At 36.9% G+C, this 18,917-nt stretch overlaps 1 protein-coding gene across 1 annotated transcript in view; it reads right to left on the bottom strand.

The window, feature by feature from the left end:
* The window catches only part of LOC127835950 (uncharacterized), an 89,934-nt gene that overhangs the window by 58,104 nt on the left and 12,913 nt on the right, over positions 1-18,917 (bottom strand). The window contains exons 5-14 of the mRNA XM_052362369.1: positions 17,487-17,570; positions 16,191-16,485; positions 12,584-12,718; positions 11,019-11,236; positions 10,096-10,187; positions 8,707-9,323; positions 7,590-8,671; positions 6,439-6,546; positions 3,969-4,224; positions 588-812 (exon numbers count right to left, since the gene is read on the bottom strand). Of these exons, the coding sequence (XP_052218329.1) occupies positions 588-812; positions 3,969-4,224; positions 6,439-6,546; positions 7,590-8,671; positions 8,707-9,323; positions 10,096-10,187; positions 11,019-11,236; positions 12,584-12,718; positions 16,191-16,485; positions 17,487-17,570 (3,112 nt within the window). The remainder of the gene's footprint in view (positions 1-587; positions 813-3,968; positions 4,225-6,438; positions 6,547-7,589; positions 8,672-8,706; positions 9,324-10,095; positions 10,188-11,018; positions 11,237-12,583; positions 12,719-16,190; positions 16,486-17,486; positions 17,571-18,917) is intronic.

Raw genomic sequence — 18,917 nt, 5'->3', positions numbered from 1 at the left:
CATAAAAAAGAGTTTATAAAGAATACAAGTTTGTCTGAACAAAACACTATGGAAAGTATAACCTACATGAAGCTCCGTAAAACAATGTTAAGTGTACAAGTATTTTAAAAAGATCGGTCTTTCGTACAATCAATTCCAAGCTGTCTAAAATTAATACAAGATTTTTCAATTTAAATAAAAAAAATGTTTTGTGAAACACCAGGAAACTGTAAAAGGGCTTTTCTCTTTTTCTAGATGCTGGATGCTTAAAAATTGATGTGTAAACAATTTTATCTAAATTATTGAAATAATTTCATTAAATCAAACATATAAAAGCAATTAAAACACAGCCCAATTGACAAGAATACGCCCTTAATATCATTTAAAGTGTCATAGTGGATATGGTGTCCGCCTAGCAATCAAGAGGTCACTGGTTCGAACCTCACTGTAAGTGGGAACGTTATTTAGATCTCAACCAAAGACACCAAGTTCTGGTTCTACCCAGGAAACGGACTTAATATGTTTCAATAATAATAAGGCTTTTGACACAATTGAACTTATATAATTTTTGTATTAAACTAGAATAAGCCCTTGTTCAGTTCACCTACCAGTAGACAGAGAATCATCCGTCAGGGTTCCAGTGGACAGAGACTGGTTTGACGTCTCTTTCTTGCTCACACTGAACTCCAAAGAGTCATCAAATCCGTTGTCAAACAGGACTGCGTTCGTCTGCTTACGTAACTTCTCCAAGACTTCACTCTCAAAGCGCTTGGCACGCTCCAACACGTCCTCGATATTTCGACCACTGTAATCTGCAACGTGCTCTGACTTCCCTGGAATTAATTCAAAAGTAAATAAATCTTTTTTTTAAGATTTGTGTTCGATACATCAAACATTAAAACAGCTATTTGTTACTTTCTCTGACTTTCCTAGAATTGATTCAAAGGGATTAAGAGAATTATATTAAATAAATCATGTTTATAACATTTTTAGTCAATACTCAATATTTTTGTCCCAGTAATCCTTATCATTCTCTGACTTACGTAGAATTAATTCACAAGAAATTAAATTTATTAATGAGCAGCGCTCTGGCAAAACCGGGCTTAAGCCTGTGAGTAAAGCGTTATGTCATATGAGCATGTGCAGTCTGCGTAGGCTAGTCTGAGATGAAATGATACGCACATACATTTAGCCCAGTTCCACAGAGGGAGGCAAAAATTTATTTTTTACAATTTAGGTCAACACGTCAAACATTACAACAGTATGCAGTCATAAAGACAACGATGACTGTTTGAATAAAGACTTCTTCACTGCACAGATATTACTTCAAACAACTTCACTTATGAGTTTGCAAAAATATGGTGACGCACTTTACAAAACACTAAAAATGTAAACTCAATAAATTATCCAGGACACGAGTAGCAACTACAGTTGAAGTCTGTCTTGTCTCAATGCTATTGCATGGGCATGTGAAATTTTTTGCTATAATTTCCTATACAATTAATGTACTAACAAAATGGCAAACTTCATTTATACAAACTGACAAGTAAGGAAAAAATTCAGATTTGACCATTCCTGAAGAGCCTAATAAAGAGCTCATTCACACGTATTGGATTCATTGACAATTACTTTAAAAATAGTAAAACATTTCCTGTAAATTAATATCAGGCTCTTTTGACTTATTTATCAATCCTCAATAAACTTACTCTGTTATTAATGTTAACCCAATTAAGTCACAAATTATTTAATCACAAAACTTGCATACTGATTTTTTTGTTTACATGAAAATACCTGAAAATTAGTTTGGTACCAAATAATGCATATCCTCTAAATTCCATAACAACCACTAGTAAGCCTTTTCAATAAATGATAATTTTTATTTGGTGTACCAGTTATTTATAATTGAACATATTACCTTTCATTGATCAACTGACAGTTTCATTATCAAATGTCAATGGCCTATTGTTGCATAATTCATACTGACCCCATCTTGGCAAACAAATCATAACTTGCAATATACTGTCACAGTTTACAACATGCTAGGGCAAAGCGATGAGATTACACCCAAACAATGGCTTAAATGATGTCTGTTTTCAATGGAATATAACTCCCAACCAATACACTATTGTTCAGGTTAATCAATATTAATGTCTTCAAGTGACTGTAAACATTTATTGGAGATCCATTTCATTCATAAGCAACTGATGTTGAATGATTTATTATCAAAAAGACATTACCCTTCCAACTTGTAATAATATTACACAATAAATGTATAATAGTTAGCAATTATATGAATTTGGTACATGTACAGTGAAAACAACTACAGTTTTTTTATATTAAAAAATATATAAACACAGCAGAGAGCAACAATTTTTTAAATATTTGCTTTTAAACCCTTAAAACACATATTAAATAAGGCTTGAAAATTGACAATAAAATTCCATCACTTCAGATTACAATAAATTTCTTGATTATAGGTACATAAATTTTATTTATATGCTCTCTAATTGCTAATTAATTAAGCCTTCTTGCAAGACCTGAGACCAGTTAAAGCTAAAAAACTTATCAATATTGTTGCTCTGATAAATGTACTGCCTATTTTACTGCCAAATTTATTCTTATACCAGTGACTTTTTTTTTCATTCTTAATTTAAAGTCTATGGCTTTTGGATTTGGAAAAATTTAATGGTAAACCCGGAAATTTTGGAAAATGATATAATAAATATTATTAATATTTTTCAAACATTACATCATTCAACTCTTTCAGTAAAATGCAATATTAAATTGCAATTTTGTCAAATAAAGTGAAACTTAAGTTTAGAATGGCAATAATAATCAATAGCAAATACTTATATTTGTGACACCTATAATCCTTCATTTTTAGAATGAAGAAAACAAATAAGTAAGTTTATACAGGGATTGGAAAAACACACAGAAATTCCTCAATGAAACTGTATTCCTTTAACTTATACATTTAAACTTATTTTTTAGGCCAAAGATTCTTATATTAATGCATTTACACTAAGTTTTTTCCCAAAGAGCTCATTATTTATGGCTCCCTTATTTATATATACTTCACATTCAATATGTGCTGCAAACTGGGAAAACTGCATGTGCCTAAAAGTGTCATCCCAGATTAGCCTGTGCAGTCTGCACAGGCTAATCAGGGACAACAATTTCTGCTTTATGGAATATTTCCTTTGAGGGAAGTCTCTTCTTAGCAAATATCCAGTTAAGGCATGAAGTGTTGTCCCTAATTAGCCTGTGCACACTGGACGGGCTAATGTAGGAAACACTTGACTCACTTGCATTAAGCCCAAATTTCTCAGAACAATGCTCACATTAATACATTTAAACTTGCTTTTTTTATAAGTAGCTCTTAAAATATGGCTTCTTCATTTACAATTGTATTTAAATTTCACATTTAATAAAATCAAAAATAACAAGAGATGTGTTTGTCAGACACACAATTTTTGTTTGACCTTTGACCTTGAAGGTTGACCTTGACCATTCACCACTCAAAATGTGCAACTCCATGAGATACCCATGCATGCCAAATATCAAGTTGCAATCATCATATTGCAAAAGTTATGACAAAGGTTTATGTTTTGAGACACATACAATGACAGACAGACAGACACATACAATGACAGACAGACAGATAGACAGGCCAAAAACAATATACCCCCGATCATTTGTGTCTTGTTCTGAGAAAACTGGGCTTAATTCATGTGCGTAAAGTGTCGTCCCAGATATGCCTGTGCAGTCCACACAGGCTAATCAGGGACGACACTTTCCGCTTTAATGGTATTTTTAGTTTCAAGGATGTCCATCCTTACCGACAATCAAGTTTAGGCGAAAAGAGTCGTCCCTGATTAGCCTGTGCAAACTGCACAGGCTAATCTGGGACGACACTTTACGCACATGCATTAAGCCCAGTTTTTTCAGAAAACGACACATTTGATCCGGGGGCATACAAAAATCCCAACCTTTCCTCAGAGCCTCCATCTGTGTATGGACATTCTCCATGTCAGGCTCCTCTGGAATCCTCTCGGAACTCTTCGACTGCGAGTAATCCAGCGAGCGCTTGGACTTCTGGGATTGCATTGAGTACTGGGAGAGGTCGTTGGGGTCGCTGGAATGGCCGTCCGATGGTCGCGCGCTGGAAGATGGGGTCTCCACCTCCATGATCGTAGACAGGTTAAATGGCTGGCGTAGATTGGTTGGGTACATGTCTTGCAATTGCTGGGGAAAAGATTGTATTTGCTTATTAAAAATATTGTGCAGTATTTTATGTTGGTCTATCATGGTGGCCCGTTAACCACCTCACACTTTTCCTGGGTGAGCTGGATTCACAGTTCTTAGTGCCAGTATTAAGGTAAAATGGCTGGCGTAGACTGGTTCGGTACATGTCTTGCAGTTGCCCAGTAAAAAGATATCAGCCTTGCTCTGGGAAAACGGTTTACCAGTACTTAGTACCAGTAACTGACAACTGCCCCTCTTAAAGCAGATGTGTGGACAAACTGGCCTTAGAAAAAATATATTACTTATTTTCATGAATAATCCCACAAAGGCAATGTTACCAGCACACGAAGCAAACTTGGATTTATAGTCGAACAATAAACCAGATGAGCTACCAAAACAGAAAAATGTTACTAAATATACTGATATATTATAGTGTTTTTTTTAATTAGCAAAAACATGTAAACCATATGATATTAAAAGGAGCCATAGCTTTAATAGGTCTGTCTGGTACATACTGGCAATATCTTACAAAAAGAAATTCAAAGCCCTCTTGATGTACATTGTATTTTGCAAACATAAGTAAAAGCAGAAAATTAATAGAATAAGCTAGATGCACGCTTGCACAATTAACCTTTTACCACTTAGTAAAGACCATCTTAACTAGATTCAAGTTTTTAAGGCTTCATTTCGAACCCTTAGATACTGTTGAGCAGCAAAAAGCATAAAACATGAAAAGACGGCGAGTTACTTGCAGGCTGTTCTGGTTTTATGCTGTTTTGCACATTGCTATTTTTACTTTGCTTCTGAGTGGGAAAGAGTTACAGTAATAAATAGTATTAAATAAGTAACAAGAGATTACCAAGCAATATGGTGCCCTAACGGTTTCCCCATTGTCAGTAAAAAAAAAATTGTTGCCATAGCAACCAGAATTCTTGACGTAGGAACAATATGTATTGACGTGCATAATCTCCATATTGCCATCTGTCCATGTTTCAAGTTTCATGAAAAAATATGACGAACTTTTAAAGTTATCACAGGATCCAAAAAAGTGTGACGGCATTACAGACAGGCTGACAGACAGACAAACTGACAGACAGACAGACAGAGCGCAAACCATAGGTCACCTCCGGTTTCACCTGTAGGGGACAACAAAACAAAAATTAATATCACTGAAGGTCCTCTCTATCAAGTATAATAGATAAAATTTATACATATGAAATGCCAAGTAATAGAACAACTATTGCAACATATGCCCATTGTAGAGCAAGCTTGCTCCCTTTGAACCTTTCCTACTATGTCCTAGGCAGAGTCTTACAGAGCCCACATTTTTGTCAGCCTTTTGGATTGTTCCTAGCTCTGGAACAAACAGTGTTTCATGCATGTTTCATTCATGCAGTCCACACAGGCTTTTCACAGTGTTTCATGCATGTTTCATTCATGCAGTCCACACAGGCTTTTCACAAACAGTGTTTCATGCATGTTTCATTCATGCAGTCCACACAGGCTTTTCACATAGTGTTTCATGCATGTTTCATTCATGCAGTCCACACAGGCTTTTCACATAGTGTTTCATGCATGTTTCATTCATGCAGTCCACACAGGCTTTTCACATAGTGTTTCATGCATGTTTCATTCATGCAGTCCACACAGGCTTTTCACATAGTGTTTCATGCATGTTTCATTCATGCAGTCCACACAGGCTTTCCAAATTCCACTGGACTGCACATGCTTTGTTGTACAACACTTTACACACATGCATTACACCCTGTTTTCCCAGAACGCGGTTCAAGTATATGTCAGACAGGTTTCACAGAGCCTGCTGTGTTTTTGCAGTGTCCCTCACCTGTCTTGACATTCCTTCAGAAACCAGGAATGCAAGCTAATTAAATCAACCTCAAGGGTTCAGTTTATAGTCATTGAAAATACTGAACATAGGGAGTTTAGTAGGGATGATAATAATTTATTCATGTTCTGGGAAAACCGGGCTTAATGCATGTTCCTAAAGAGTAGTCTCAGTTTATTCTGTGCAGTGTGCACAGGCTAATCAAGGATCACTTAAAATGGATTTTCTCTAAGTAGATACTTCCTTTAAATGAAAAAAACATAAAAGCGGAAAGTGACATCCCTGATAAGCCTGCGCAGACAGGGATGACACTTTACGCACATGCATTAAGCCCAGTTCTCCCAGAATGAGGCCCAACTCAGGCTCCGTACCTGTTGTTTGGCAGTATCTCTCAACTGCCTTGCCAACTCCTCGGGAGCAAGGGAGGCCAGCTTAGCCTTCAAGTCTTCTTCCTTACTCCGTAGACTCTGCTGTCCTTGCTGTAAAACAAAACAGTGAACAAGTCTTCATGACATGCACTGGACTGGTTACAAAATCAACCAAACAGTGAACAAGTCTTCATGACATGCACTGGACTGGTTACAAAATCAACCAAACAGTGAACAAGTCTTCATGACATGCACTGGACTGGTTACAAAATAAAATTTAACTTAAGATGCTTCTGGAATACCACCCCTGGACTGGTTACAAAATCCATACACAAATTGCTTAACCCTTTACTGCTATAATATGCGCTTTGACGAACTTGCAATCCATTAGAAAATCAAATAAATTTAAGACCTTTCTTACTGGATTCAAGTTTTATAACCTTCATATCCAATCATATGATTTTGATCGGCATATAACCTGACCAGACTGCAAGTACCCCAGGCGGGTCTGGTTTTATGCAGGTTGCATATAGCCACTTTCACATTGAACATCGCAGTGGGAAAGGGTACAGTAAACTGAATCTGCAGTTCACTATTTAAATAACGCTCGTCAAAAATGAAAACAATGGTACCATTAACAAGAATGCAAGTATTTTTTCTATTGATTAACTATTTTTGTAAATATTTAATATCGTAAGAACTTGTGGTTTTCCTTTTAATGAAACAATTATTGCTGTTTTTATTATCTATACAACAGAATCCAAAATAGATTTAATGATAATATATATCAGTGATTTTTTTCACCATTTTGGGAATGGGGCCGGGTCCATTTTAATTGGGAAAATTAGAGGCGTTTTTACTAAAATTGGGAAATTAATGTTGTTGCTGTTTTGCTAAAAAATGCTTTAAATTGAGAATAGAAGTGTTTTCAGTATTATTTGTACTAAGGTTGAACTTATATGGCTGGATGGGTAATGAATAAAATGTGTTGAAATCTAAAAAAACTTTTTTTTTTTTTTTGTGAAAATTTTAAGGTCCTATTTGGTAAAAAATATATACTTTTTTGGGGAAAAATATATACTTTTTTTCATTCGGAATGGGGCCGAAAACCAGAACCGATTTTTATATTTTAGCAAACACAGTAAAATCCCTACCTGATGTCTCCGAATGATTTCCTCTTTCTGGCGCTGTATATCTTCCAGCTGTTTACGAAGTTCGTCCTGTCGCAACATCGACACGTCCCCCTCACTCCCAGACGTGAAACTAGTTGAAGTGTTAATATCCGACTCTTCAGTAGTCTCACTTGATCGCTCAGCTTTGTCGTGGGAACGTTTCCGACTCGCTTCCGTATTCCGCGGGGCCGGTTTAGGGGCCAGTTTCAGCGCTGGGCTTCCCTTTTCCGTCAACGATGATACGTCACTCTCTGTGTTGTCTGTAGTGTCAGTCATGTCAAGATTCCTCTGGGTGTAAGCATCATAAACTCTATCAGGGAACGATTCATTTTGAACCAACGACTCGTCGCCTTCGAAAGGCAATGACTTTCGGATGGACTCAAACTTGTTTTTCCTGAGGTTTGTTTCCGAATTGAGATCCAGACCAGCCGGAATTCCTCCCTTCATCTGGACAGTGCCAACCGTTGACGTCATCATAGAAGAGGGTCTGCCAGAAGTATCGTGATCAGGCTGTGATAGAGTTGCAGCATAGTATGGATGTGTGGCCAATGAAGCCAAGAGGGAGGCAACCGATGTTTGACATTGACCTTGGCCAAAGCCCCTTGGTACAGGAACTGGGACTGCTGGATCTTTTCCTGTTTGCCCTTTTGTATGAGCCACTGATGTTTCTTGTGGAATGTCTCCGTTCTCCAAGTACTTTGCTCCTAGGCCTTCCAGTCTTGTCAAATCCAAGTTTGGATACCTCTCGAGCAAGTTATCGCGTCTGCGCTTGATTTCTGCTTTCGTTTCATCAAGGACCTTTTTACTTTGCTCGTGTCTAGCTAGCAAGTACTCTTGGTATTCCTTCACTTTTCTCATCTGCTCACTCATCCCCGCATTTGTTAGAGAACTCGGTGGAATGTGACCTGGTGACACTGCAGTGTGACCTTGAAGAGACATTGCCGTGGAAACTGGGGCAAATAAACTGGTTGTAGCAACTGGTGCCCCATAGTGGTAGCCATTTTGAGCAGAGACAGGGTACATCTGACTAGAAGAAGTGGCAAGCTGGTCAGTTGTCAGTACCGCTGATGGTGGTATGCAGACCGTATTTGACCTTGACCTAGATAAGAATTGACCCCTTGACCTTGAGAAGTGTTTATTGGAGCACTCCCTGTAGCGGGAGTGGGAGGTATGGAGTGCATCGGATTCTGTGACATACCAGAGGATGACAAACTCCCATTCAAGTTCTGATGCAGGCCAGGTTGCATGGCAACACCATGGTGACCTTGATATTGACCCTGAAATTGTGACGCCTGCTGCGGGAAAGAGTGTGGCTGGGGCATAGAAAAATATCCGGACACTGGCATGTGTCCATTTTGCAATGATTCAAAACCAATCGGCTGAGCACCTTGCCAGTGCTGGAAAGTCTGAACATAGGGTTGTGAAGTCTGGGGTTCAAATGCGGGAGCTGTGGGCATGCGAGTCTCGGAGACAGGTGCAGCCATGGAAACTGGTGCAGATGTTGGCATTGATGTAGCGTAAGACCCTGGTGCAGCCATTTGCAAAGCAGCAGACAACAATGTTGGCATCGTCATGGCAACGGACCCTGGTGCCGATACAGCGTATGATGATGGTGGTGGTGGTGTCTGCTGGGTACCTGCCTGGTTGGCAAGCTGCAGCTTCTGCTGCTCATAGGTCAACTTCTGGAGCTGAAGTTCCAACTGGCGCTTCTGCTCTCTGAAAAAAGCATAATAATATATATGAGTAACTTCATACGAAAACGGGTCTTATGAAGTTCCAACTGGAGCTTTTTCTCTGTGAAATAAACTTAACAATAAACATTTACAATCGCATCATGCGAAAATGGTTCTTATGCCGTATGCAGACACGGAGCCAAAAGGAGCTACCCAAATCACTATAAAGGTTTTATGGTTTTCTCATGGGCAGACACTGTTTCTTTTTACCAGACTGCAGATGCTGGCAGCATCTGGATTAAGACCCATTTGAGCACAACCAGGCTGATGTATTTTATTCTGGCAATCTTAACAAACCAAACAATTTGTCTTCAAATTTTTCAACAGACAGACAGTTGAAAGGATGAAGAGGATGGGTATAAAGGACAGTGATATAACAAGGCGAATACCAAGTGATATAACAATGTGTATACCAAGTGATATAACAAGGTGAATACCAAGTGATATAACAGGGTGTATACCAAGTGATATAACAAGGTGTATACCAAGTGATATAACAAGGTTAATACCAAGTGATATAACAAGGTGTATACCAAGTGATATAACAAGGTGTATACCAAGTTTCATGATCCCATCTTATTTACTTTGTGAAAATTTATAATACTAAGTAGCCTGATGGTGAAGAACGGAAGATCACACATCATCAGTATAATACCAATATTCATCCAAGTATCTTCAGTTTTTGAGCGAGTGAGTGAGTGAGCGGGTGACTGAGTAAGTATTTTCTTCTGAATGAAGGCAACAAATCCACCTACAAGATAATGTCCTGCTGCTTGCATATCTCTGCATACTCTATCTGCTGCAGCTGAGAGGGCATGCTGGGCATCTGAGTGGGCTCAGGATAAAACTGAAATACAATACGTTACACAGAATATCACACAGAATAACTTAGAGAATATCCTACAGAATTTCACACAAAATATCGCACAGACTATCATCCAAAATATCACAATTAGAATTACACAAAATATCATAAAGGATATCAAATAGAATGACTTACAGAATAACTGATAGAATATAACACAGAATTTCGCACAAAATATCTCACAGACTATCATACAAAATATCCTAATGCCAATCACACAAAATATCATAAAGAATATCTTACAGAATAACTTACAAATTTCACACAGAATATCACACAAAATAACTTAAAGAATATCACACACAATATCTGACAGCATATCACCCAAAAGATCACAATGAGAATCACACAGAATTTCACACAGTAAATAACATAGAATATCACACAGTAAATCACATAGAATATCACACAGTAAATCACATAGAATATCACACTAGTAAATTGTTCCTGGAGAATTATTAAGGCCTTACTCTTGAAAAACAAGCTAATTAGGGTCTCTTTTTTTATTAAAAGCATTTGCTTTCTAAAAGATGAAAAATCTAGTCTAGATGGAAAGTGTTGACCCTGATTAGCCTGTGCCAACTGCACAGACTTATCTGAAACAAAATTCTGCACACATGCATTAACCCCTGTTTTCACACAGCAAGGCTCATATTATATGGTATCACACGACAGTTGAAGAATAGAGTGATAGCTCAGAAAGAATGAATTAAGGATTAATAGCTTAAGGTGAGCTTGATGAAGATCGACCAAGCAGTATCAAAGCAATAGCTAGCTGTACGTCGCATTAATGTACATTTATGATATTTCTACCTGCACATTTGTTTGCTGTTGCTGATTGGTAGCCCAGAGTTTGTCTGAGAATTCATCTGGAGGCATGGCCGTGATTCTCTCCCTTGTCTGCTCTCCTTTGGGAGGTGCAATTTTCCTACTGCCTCCGTTGTCTGTAGCAACAGGGGAGTGAACTCTTCGCTGCTTCTCTGGGGACTCTTCAGGCAATAAGGGGTGAAAGTCGCCATCCCCATTAATAGCTGCAACATACAGGAAAGTTGTCATTGTTTCCATTATAGAAATCAGCTCAAAAAAAGCCGTGAACTATTAGAAATTCAACCCAATTTGCAAAGATTCTGGGTTTTAAACAGGCAGCCTCAAAACATTCTCCTGTTTAAATACAGTGGGATTTTAGTAGTCAGCTGTGGTCTATTGGGGATTGGACACTTGCTTTAAATATAGGAACTTCAGAAACAAGTTTTATATTGCTCAATCAACTGTTTTATATTTTTTTGTGTTTGAATTAATTTTCTTTTGTAGCATAGAATATAGGATCTGAAAAATCCATAATTTGTTAAACATGTAAAGCACTTATTAGAGAATATATGGCATCATACAGAAGTCAAAGCCATAACAAGTGTGTTATTTTGATAACGCAACAGGTGAAAAAATACCACACAGGGTTTACCTGAAGTCTTTAGTTTAAAAAATATTTAACAATATAGCGCTCTATTTAACAAATTAAAGAACTATGTTAAGAACTATTTGCAATTTATCTTCACACTTGAAGGGAAGAAATTGGCTGGAAGCAGTGGACTTCATTCTCCTAAAATTACAACTTCTTTCATTTAAAGGTAAAAAAACACTCTGATTGGATAATCTGCCCACATGACCAACTTTCAATTTCCTATTGAATCCACTATGTATGCAAATATATTTGTGTAAATCCATGACCATGCTAAATGTTCATGTCGGAACAATTTGCCAATGACTTCATTGTTTTGTGCAAAAATTCACATCATAGCCTTTACTTTTTCAATTGCTAAATGCAGTCCTAGTTGGATCAATGTCAATGATAAAATGTTGAAGGTGATGAAATATATCAGCTATGGATGTTAAGGCAGATAAGGCATCATTTTCCCAACAGTTCATACACAAATGAAATGCCTAGAAAATATGGTGTCCACCTCGTGACTGGGAAGTCAAGGACTCAATGCACCGTGGAAGAATTCTTTAACCCTTTATCACTTTGATACATATTTTCATGCATTTGTAGTCCCTTAAAAGTTACATTTAATTAAATACCTTTCTTCCTAAATTTAAGTTTCAAAGGCTTCATTTCCAACCCTTAGTTATTGATGAGCAGCAAACAGCATAAAACCTGACCAGACTGCAAGTTACTTACAGGCTGTTCTGGTTTTGTGCTGGTTGCAAAAGCCATTTTGTATTTGCTTCTTGTGGGGAAAGGTTTCAATCTCCTTAAATACAACCAAGCACTGATTCTAACCAAGAAAACAGACTTGAGGTTGGTTCAATAAGACTAAGGCTTACAATGCAATCAGCTAAAATAAGAAGGTTCAAACTAATTGAAGTAGAGCACCACTCACCAGATGACTGATTTTCCCCAGCCTGGTTCAAGGTCGGGTACGCAGGGCTCTCTCCCACCTCACCCAGGGAGCGGGTGTTCACCCACTCCTCACGCTGTGACTTGATACGGTCCATGAGGCTACGCAGCACCTTCTCTGTGAACAAAAAAGAAAAAATATGTTAAAGGATATGTAATGAGTATTTCCAAGAAGAATACAACATGTTATTTGGAAATAATGCTTAGGGTCAAGGTCAGGTATGCTGGGCTCTTCTTTAGCGTTCTTTAGATATTCAAAAAGACGCCATGTACTGATTCTTACCAAGAGACACAAGAGCGTTTCAATAAGACTAAGCTACGGAGCACCTTCTCTGTGAACAAAAAAGAAGACATATGTACAAGGATATGTTATGAGTATTTCATAGAAGAAAAATACAACATGTTATTTGGAAATAATGTTAATAATAAAAATAAGCATATCATAGGATAAGAGTACAACATTTTAGTTCAGAAATAAAATTCATTATTTGTAATTGTTTAAATCCTTGGAACATAATGTTCAATAGTTAACTTTTTGATGATAAATAATTGTAATGCAAAAAACTATTTTAATTTCCTTTTTTAACAAGAAATGTGTTTTTCAGAAACAAAATGCCCACTAATGCACTGCTTTGAAGCCATAAATTTGAAATTTGACCTTGAAGGATGACCTTGACCTTTCACTCAAAATGTGCAGCTCCATGACATACACATGCATGCCAAATATAAAATTGCTATCTTCAATATGTCAAAAGTTATGACCAAGGTTAAAGTTTTGACGCTTTTTTGAAGCCATATATTTGACCTTTGACCTTGAAGAATGACCTTGATCTTTCACCACTCAAAATGTGCAGCTCCATGAGATACACATGCATGACAAATATCCAGTTGCTATCTTCAATATTGCAAAAGTTATTCAATATTGAAAAACTTTAACCAAGGTTAAAGTTATTCACAGAATGACAGACAGACAGACAGGTTAAAAAGAATATACCCTCGATCAGGGATCATATTTTTTTCGGTTTTGTCGGTCCTAGACCGATTAGGGTCATAAAAGACTGATTGAAAATCCCAAACAGTTGGTCCGATTTTGTTTGCTAAAATTTCCATGTCATGAAATCGATTACACAGTGCACATGCTAACACACCCTAATGACATTCTTATCTCAATAAGGTGTGATAAACCATTTGCTACAGTCTCTAAACCGGTCAGGACCGGTTTATTGCACGTCAGACCAAGAATAAAAAACTTGTGAACAGCGGATAGACGCGTCCGAAATTAATGAGGGTGGCCTGTGATGTACATATCGATCGATTATCGGGGTCATTGTGTGTCTATTGATAGTTATAATTGTTATAACAGTTTCACTGTTTTGTCTGCTAAGCCTAAGGTGACTGCGCACACTGGTTGTTAATTGGCTTGCATGTGATACAAAACAATATGTTGCGATTGTAATGTATTGTTATCACTGTAAACTGTTACAACTTTTATAATATCCGAGATAGAAGTAAAAAACGGTTCTAACACGGCACGTGAAAACTTTCATATAAACAAAGAAGAAAATCGTCTATGGGTCATTCTGCAATAATTACGGGCAGACATTGAAAGCACACGCTGTAACTTAACAAAACATGCCGATACATTTTCCACCAGCGTAATAATCCAGTAATATAATTATGAATGAAAGTCGCGGATTTTATCGACAGAACAGCTGAAAATTATTTTTATGGGCGGAACTTCACATAAAACAGTGCACAAGAAAAATAATATACATTGTATAAATCTTTAGTAAAAACCGTGTTAGAATCAAAATAATTGGTATACTTTATAGTTTGTTGTTGAATAACCCACAACCGGAAAATTAGATGTGTGGTTTCAAATCACTCGTGCATCGCACTCGTGATTTAATCCCTACGCATCTAAACTATCGGCCGTGGGTTATTTGACAAAAACTATAACGAACACAAATTATTTCTTAATTATTTGATTATGTTATTGTCAGTAGCCAACCTACGCACAGACATTTGTTTGTTTCAGTGCATGTTTGTAAGCTATTATCGAGTCGACAACGATTTGAAACATGGGTATAGACTTACTCAGATTAATAATATTAAAAATGATGAAAAAAAGTCTGATAAAACAGCACACAAAACAACAATGAAGTAGCAAATGATAAAACCAGTTGAGTAAACTCGTATGTTGTTAAAAAAAATGCCCAAGGAAATTTTACTTGTACATTTATTATACCACTTTAATAAATGGCAAAAATCAAATGTTTAACAAGGGCTGTTTGAAAACATGCATGCCCCCCATATGGGCTGTCCATTGTACTGGCAGCCATTGTGTGAATACGACTTTTGTCACTGTGACCTTGACCTTTGACCTAGTGACCTGAAAATCAATAGGCGTCATCTGCACCTCACGATCAATGTACCTATGAAGTGTCATGATCCTAGGCAAAAGCGTTCTTCGAGTTATCATCCTAAAATCATTTTACTATTTCGGGTCACCGTGACCTTGACCTTTGACCTTGTGACCTCAAAATCAATAGGGGTCATCTGCGAGTCATGATCAATCTACCTATGAAGTTTCATGATTCTAGGCATATGCGTTCTTGAGTTATCATCCAAAAATCATTTTACTATTTCGGGTCACCGTGACCTTGACCTTTGACCTAGTGACCCCAAAATCAATAGGGGTCATCTGCAAGTCATGATCAATCTACCCATGAAGTTTCATTATCCTAGGCGTATGCGTTCTTGAATTATCATCCGAAAATCATTTTACTATTTCAGGTCAACGTGACCTTGACCTTTGACCTATTGACCTCAAAATCAATAGGGGTCATCTGCGAGTCATGATCAATCTACCTATTTAGTTTCATGATCCTAGGCCTATGCGTTTTTGAGTTATCATCCGGAAACCATTTTACTATTTCGGGTCACCGTGACCTTGACCTTTGACCTAGTGACCTCAAAATCAATAGGGGTCATCTGCGAGTCATGATCAATCTACCCATGAAGTTTCATGATCCTAGGCCCAAGTGTTCTTGAGTTATCGTCTGACAACCACCTGTAGGACGGACGGCCCGACCGACATGAGCAAAGCAATATTCCCCCTCTTCTTCGAAGGGGGGCATAACATATTTTAACGTAATCTGTCATGATTTCGGATATTTTTTTTTTTATACATTTTCCCCATTTATATGGACCGATTGATGTTGCGGGAAAATATTATCCCTGCCCCCGATCGTTCGATCATGTGGCATATATGTTAGGCTAAATAAATACACATATTTCAAAACTAGAAAAACCCTTAAACTTACCCTAAAATGTTGGAAAAAGCACTTAAAAACATATAAATTACTTGAAAGTGGTGATAAATTCCAAGTAACAGTCTATAACAAGGCAAGTGTCCATAAGGCACAAATGGCACCAAATCTCATTTTTGTCTAAAACTTCTGCTTATGTCACAAATAAGCCATTTTATTGCTCAATTAGGGGCATAAAAATACTGAAGATAAAAATGTATTTTAGAAAAAGCATAATATTCAAAATGATCGACTTGAAAATGTAACATTCTCCCTTACCCGGCTGTTTCCGTTGTTTTGGCACATTGGTCATGTCCTGCAGCACAGAGGGCATTCCAGGCAGGGTTGGCTCCCTTATCTGCGTCCTAGTCTCGTCGTTTCCCATCCCGTCCTGGCCCGTTACATCCAGTGAGTTCTCCTGACTTGGAATCAAAGGTCCTGACTCGAGAGCCATGCTCACGTCTCCTAGGCGCCGGGTACCGGCCATGTACATGTCCTCAAACTGCTTCTCCAGGTTGCGCTGCCTTTCCTCCCGGTCCTCCATACGTATGTGGGGCGGCTCAAACACTTGTTTCTACAGTGCAATAGATAAACATTGTTGATATCATTGAGTTTTATGGATTTTGTATTTATTGATTCATTAAAATGAATTGTATGCCCAAAAATTACAGCCTTCTTTCAGTCTGTTTCCCTATCGCAAAAAGTAATATTTTTTCCCAAAATTCTTGACTGTTTATCATGGTTTATCATGCATTTTTCCCAATCCAAAATGCACAGGCTGTAAAATATGTACAAACAAGAAGTGTGTTTGCGAAACACAATATCGCCTACTGCACTTTGAAGCTGCACAGCAGCTATTTTAGAGTAAATTGTTAAGTCAAAGGCCCATAATACAGCTACTTACTGGTAAATTGCCCTACTTACTGGTATATTTAACTACTTACTGGTATATTGCCTTACTTACTGGTATATTGGGTTACTTACTGGTATGTTGAGCTACTTACTGGTATATTGCCCTACTAACTGGTATATTGAGCTACTTACTGGTATATTGAGCTACTTACTGGTATATTGAGTTAATTACTGGTATATTGAGCTACTTACTGGTATATTGAGCTACTTACTGGTATATTGAGCTACTTACTGGTATCTTGAGCTACTTACTGGTATATTGAGCTACTTACTGGTATATTGAGCTACTTACTGGTATATTGTGCTACTTACTGGTATCTTGAGCTACTTACTGGTATATTGAGCTACTTACTGGTATATTGAGCTACTTACTGGTATATTGAGCTTCTTACTGGTATATTGAGCTACTTACTGGTATATTGAGTTACTTACTGGTATATTGAGTTACTTACTGGTATATTGCCCTACTAACTGGTATATTGAGATACTTACTGGTATATTGAGCTACTTACTGGTATATTGAGTTAATTACTGGTATATTGAGCTACTTACTGGTATATTGAGCTACTTACTGGTATATTGAGCTACTTACTTTTTAATTACTGGTATATTGAGCTACTTACTGGTATACTGCCCTACTTACGGGTATATTGCGTCACTTACTGGTATATTGTGCACGATTTTCAGTCTTCGCTCTCTGTCTGAACGCTGAAGGTCACTCAGATCATGGAGGATATTGTCATAGTCCTGGAAACAGAGGAAAAACACGGCTATTAAAGTGTGTTCCTTCTTGACCATTTACCACTTAGATATGCACTTTGACACATGTGTAGTCCATTAGAAAATCCTATAAAGTTAAAGATCTTTCTGAATAGAATCATATTTTAAAGGATTCATTTCCAAATCCTAAATACATGAGCAGCAAACAGCAAAACTACCCTAAAACACTATTATTATTCTTTTTGTATCAACTTAGAGACGAAATACACAGTACAGTGCCTTAACTCGTTTGTCTATAACTACAGAGGTATTTTTATTTGTTAATTTTGTTGTGCACTCTTAAATTCCATAACAATTGAAGACATTCGCACTAAAAGTAACAAATAAATATACATGTATTCACACACTTCAATGGCACATATTGTTCAATATTGTTCAAGTTTACTTCTTCATTGAATTATAAGCATGCACTGTGCTAACTGCTTGTTTGTCCTTTTATTAAAGGTAGAAAGTGATAAAAATATTAAAATGGTGGGATATTATCAATAACATAGATATTCATTGAATACAAAGCTATTTATGTCTTTCTGTTAGAACATTCAGATGAGCTTACCAAAGTAACATTTGCAAGATTAATTTTTCTATTGTTCAACACTAACCATATATTCTGTACATTATTTATTGTTCAACTAAACATAATAATTTCATACCATGCAAATTATATTTTATGAAAGTACACATAAATTCCATGGATAAAGCCCACTTAATTATTCTAAAAAAACAACACATTGACATCTTTAGTACTCTCATATTAAAATAATGTTGGCCTAACACATTTTATATGCTGAATGCCAACCAATCTCTGTGAAAATCTATCTCAATACTATAACCTAATAATACACAGTGGTGATCATCACAAACCCAAAATATTTACGTTGTTTGAAAACATGTTCCTCATATATGTTCAAACAAATCATTGGCATAAAGAGGAAAAACATTTAACATGCATTTGTGTTTCCTTATGCTTTACTCAATAAACATTATTTTCTCTCATGTAGTTATATGTTGTAGTTGTAAAAAGCATGCTAAAGAAATTATCAATTGAAGCAATGGCATAATATCAACAATTTTTAACACGTGACAGTACACATATTCGTTCGAATGTTGTTTGTTGAAAAAAGTCTGACAAGTTTTTTTGTAAGTATACAGACTATATAACAGACCTATGTCCATGGAAAATAGAGTTACCCCTCTTCTATTCTTAGCAGGGGGTATACTCAGTGCAATACTATTTCACGACTTCTGTTTGCCAAAACATATCTGTTATTAACGCAGATTAAACAATCGGTCTCATAAAAAAGCCATGACACTAAA

This window comes from Dreissena polymorpha, chromosome 6 (assembly GCF_020536995.1).
Source record: "Dreissena polymorpha isolate Duluth1 chromosome 6, UMN_Dpol_1.0, whole genome shotgun sequence".
NCBI lineage: Eukaryota > Metazoa > Mollusca > Bivalvia > Myida > Dreissenidae > Dreissena > Dreissena polymorpha.
Note: the sequence above shows the minus strand (reverse complement) of the source record. Positions and strands in the feature narration are given on the sequence as shown.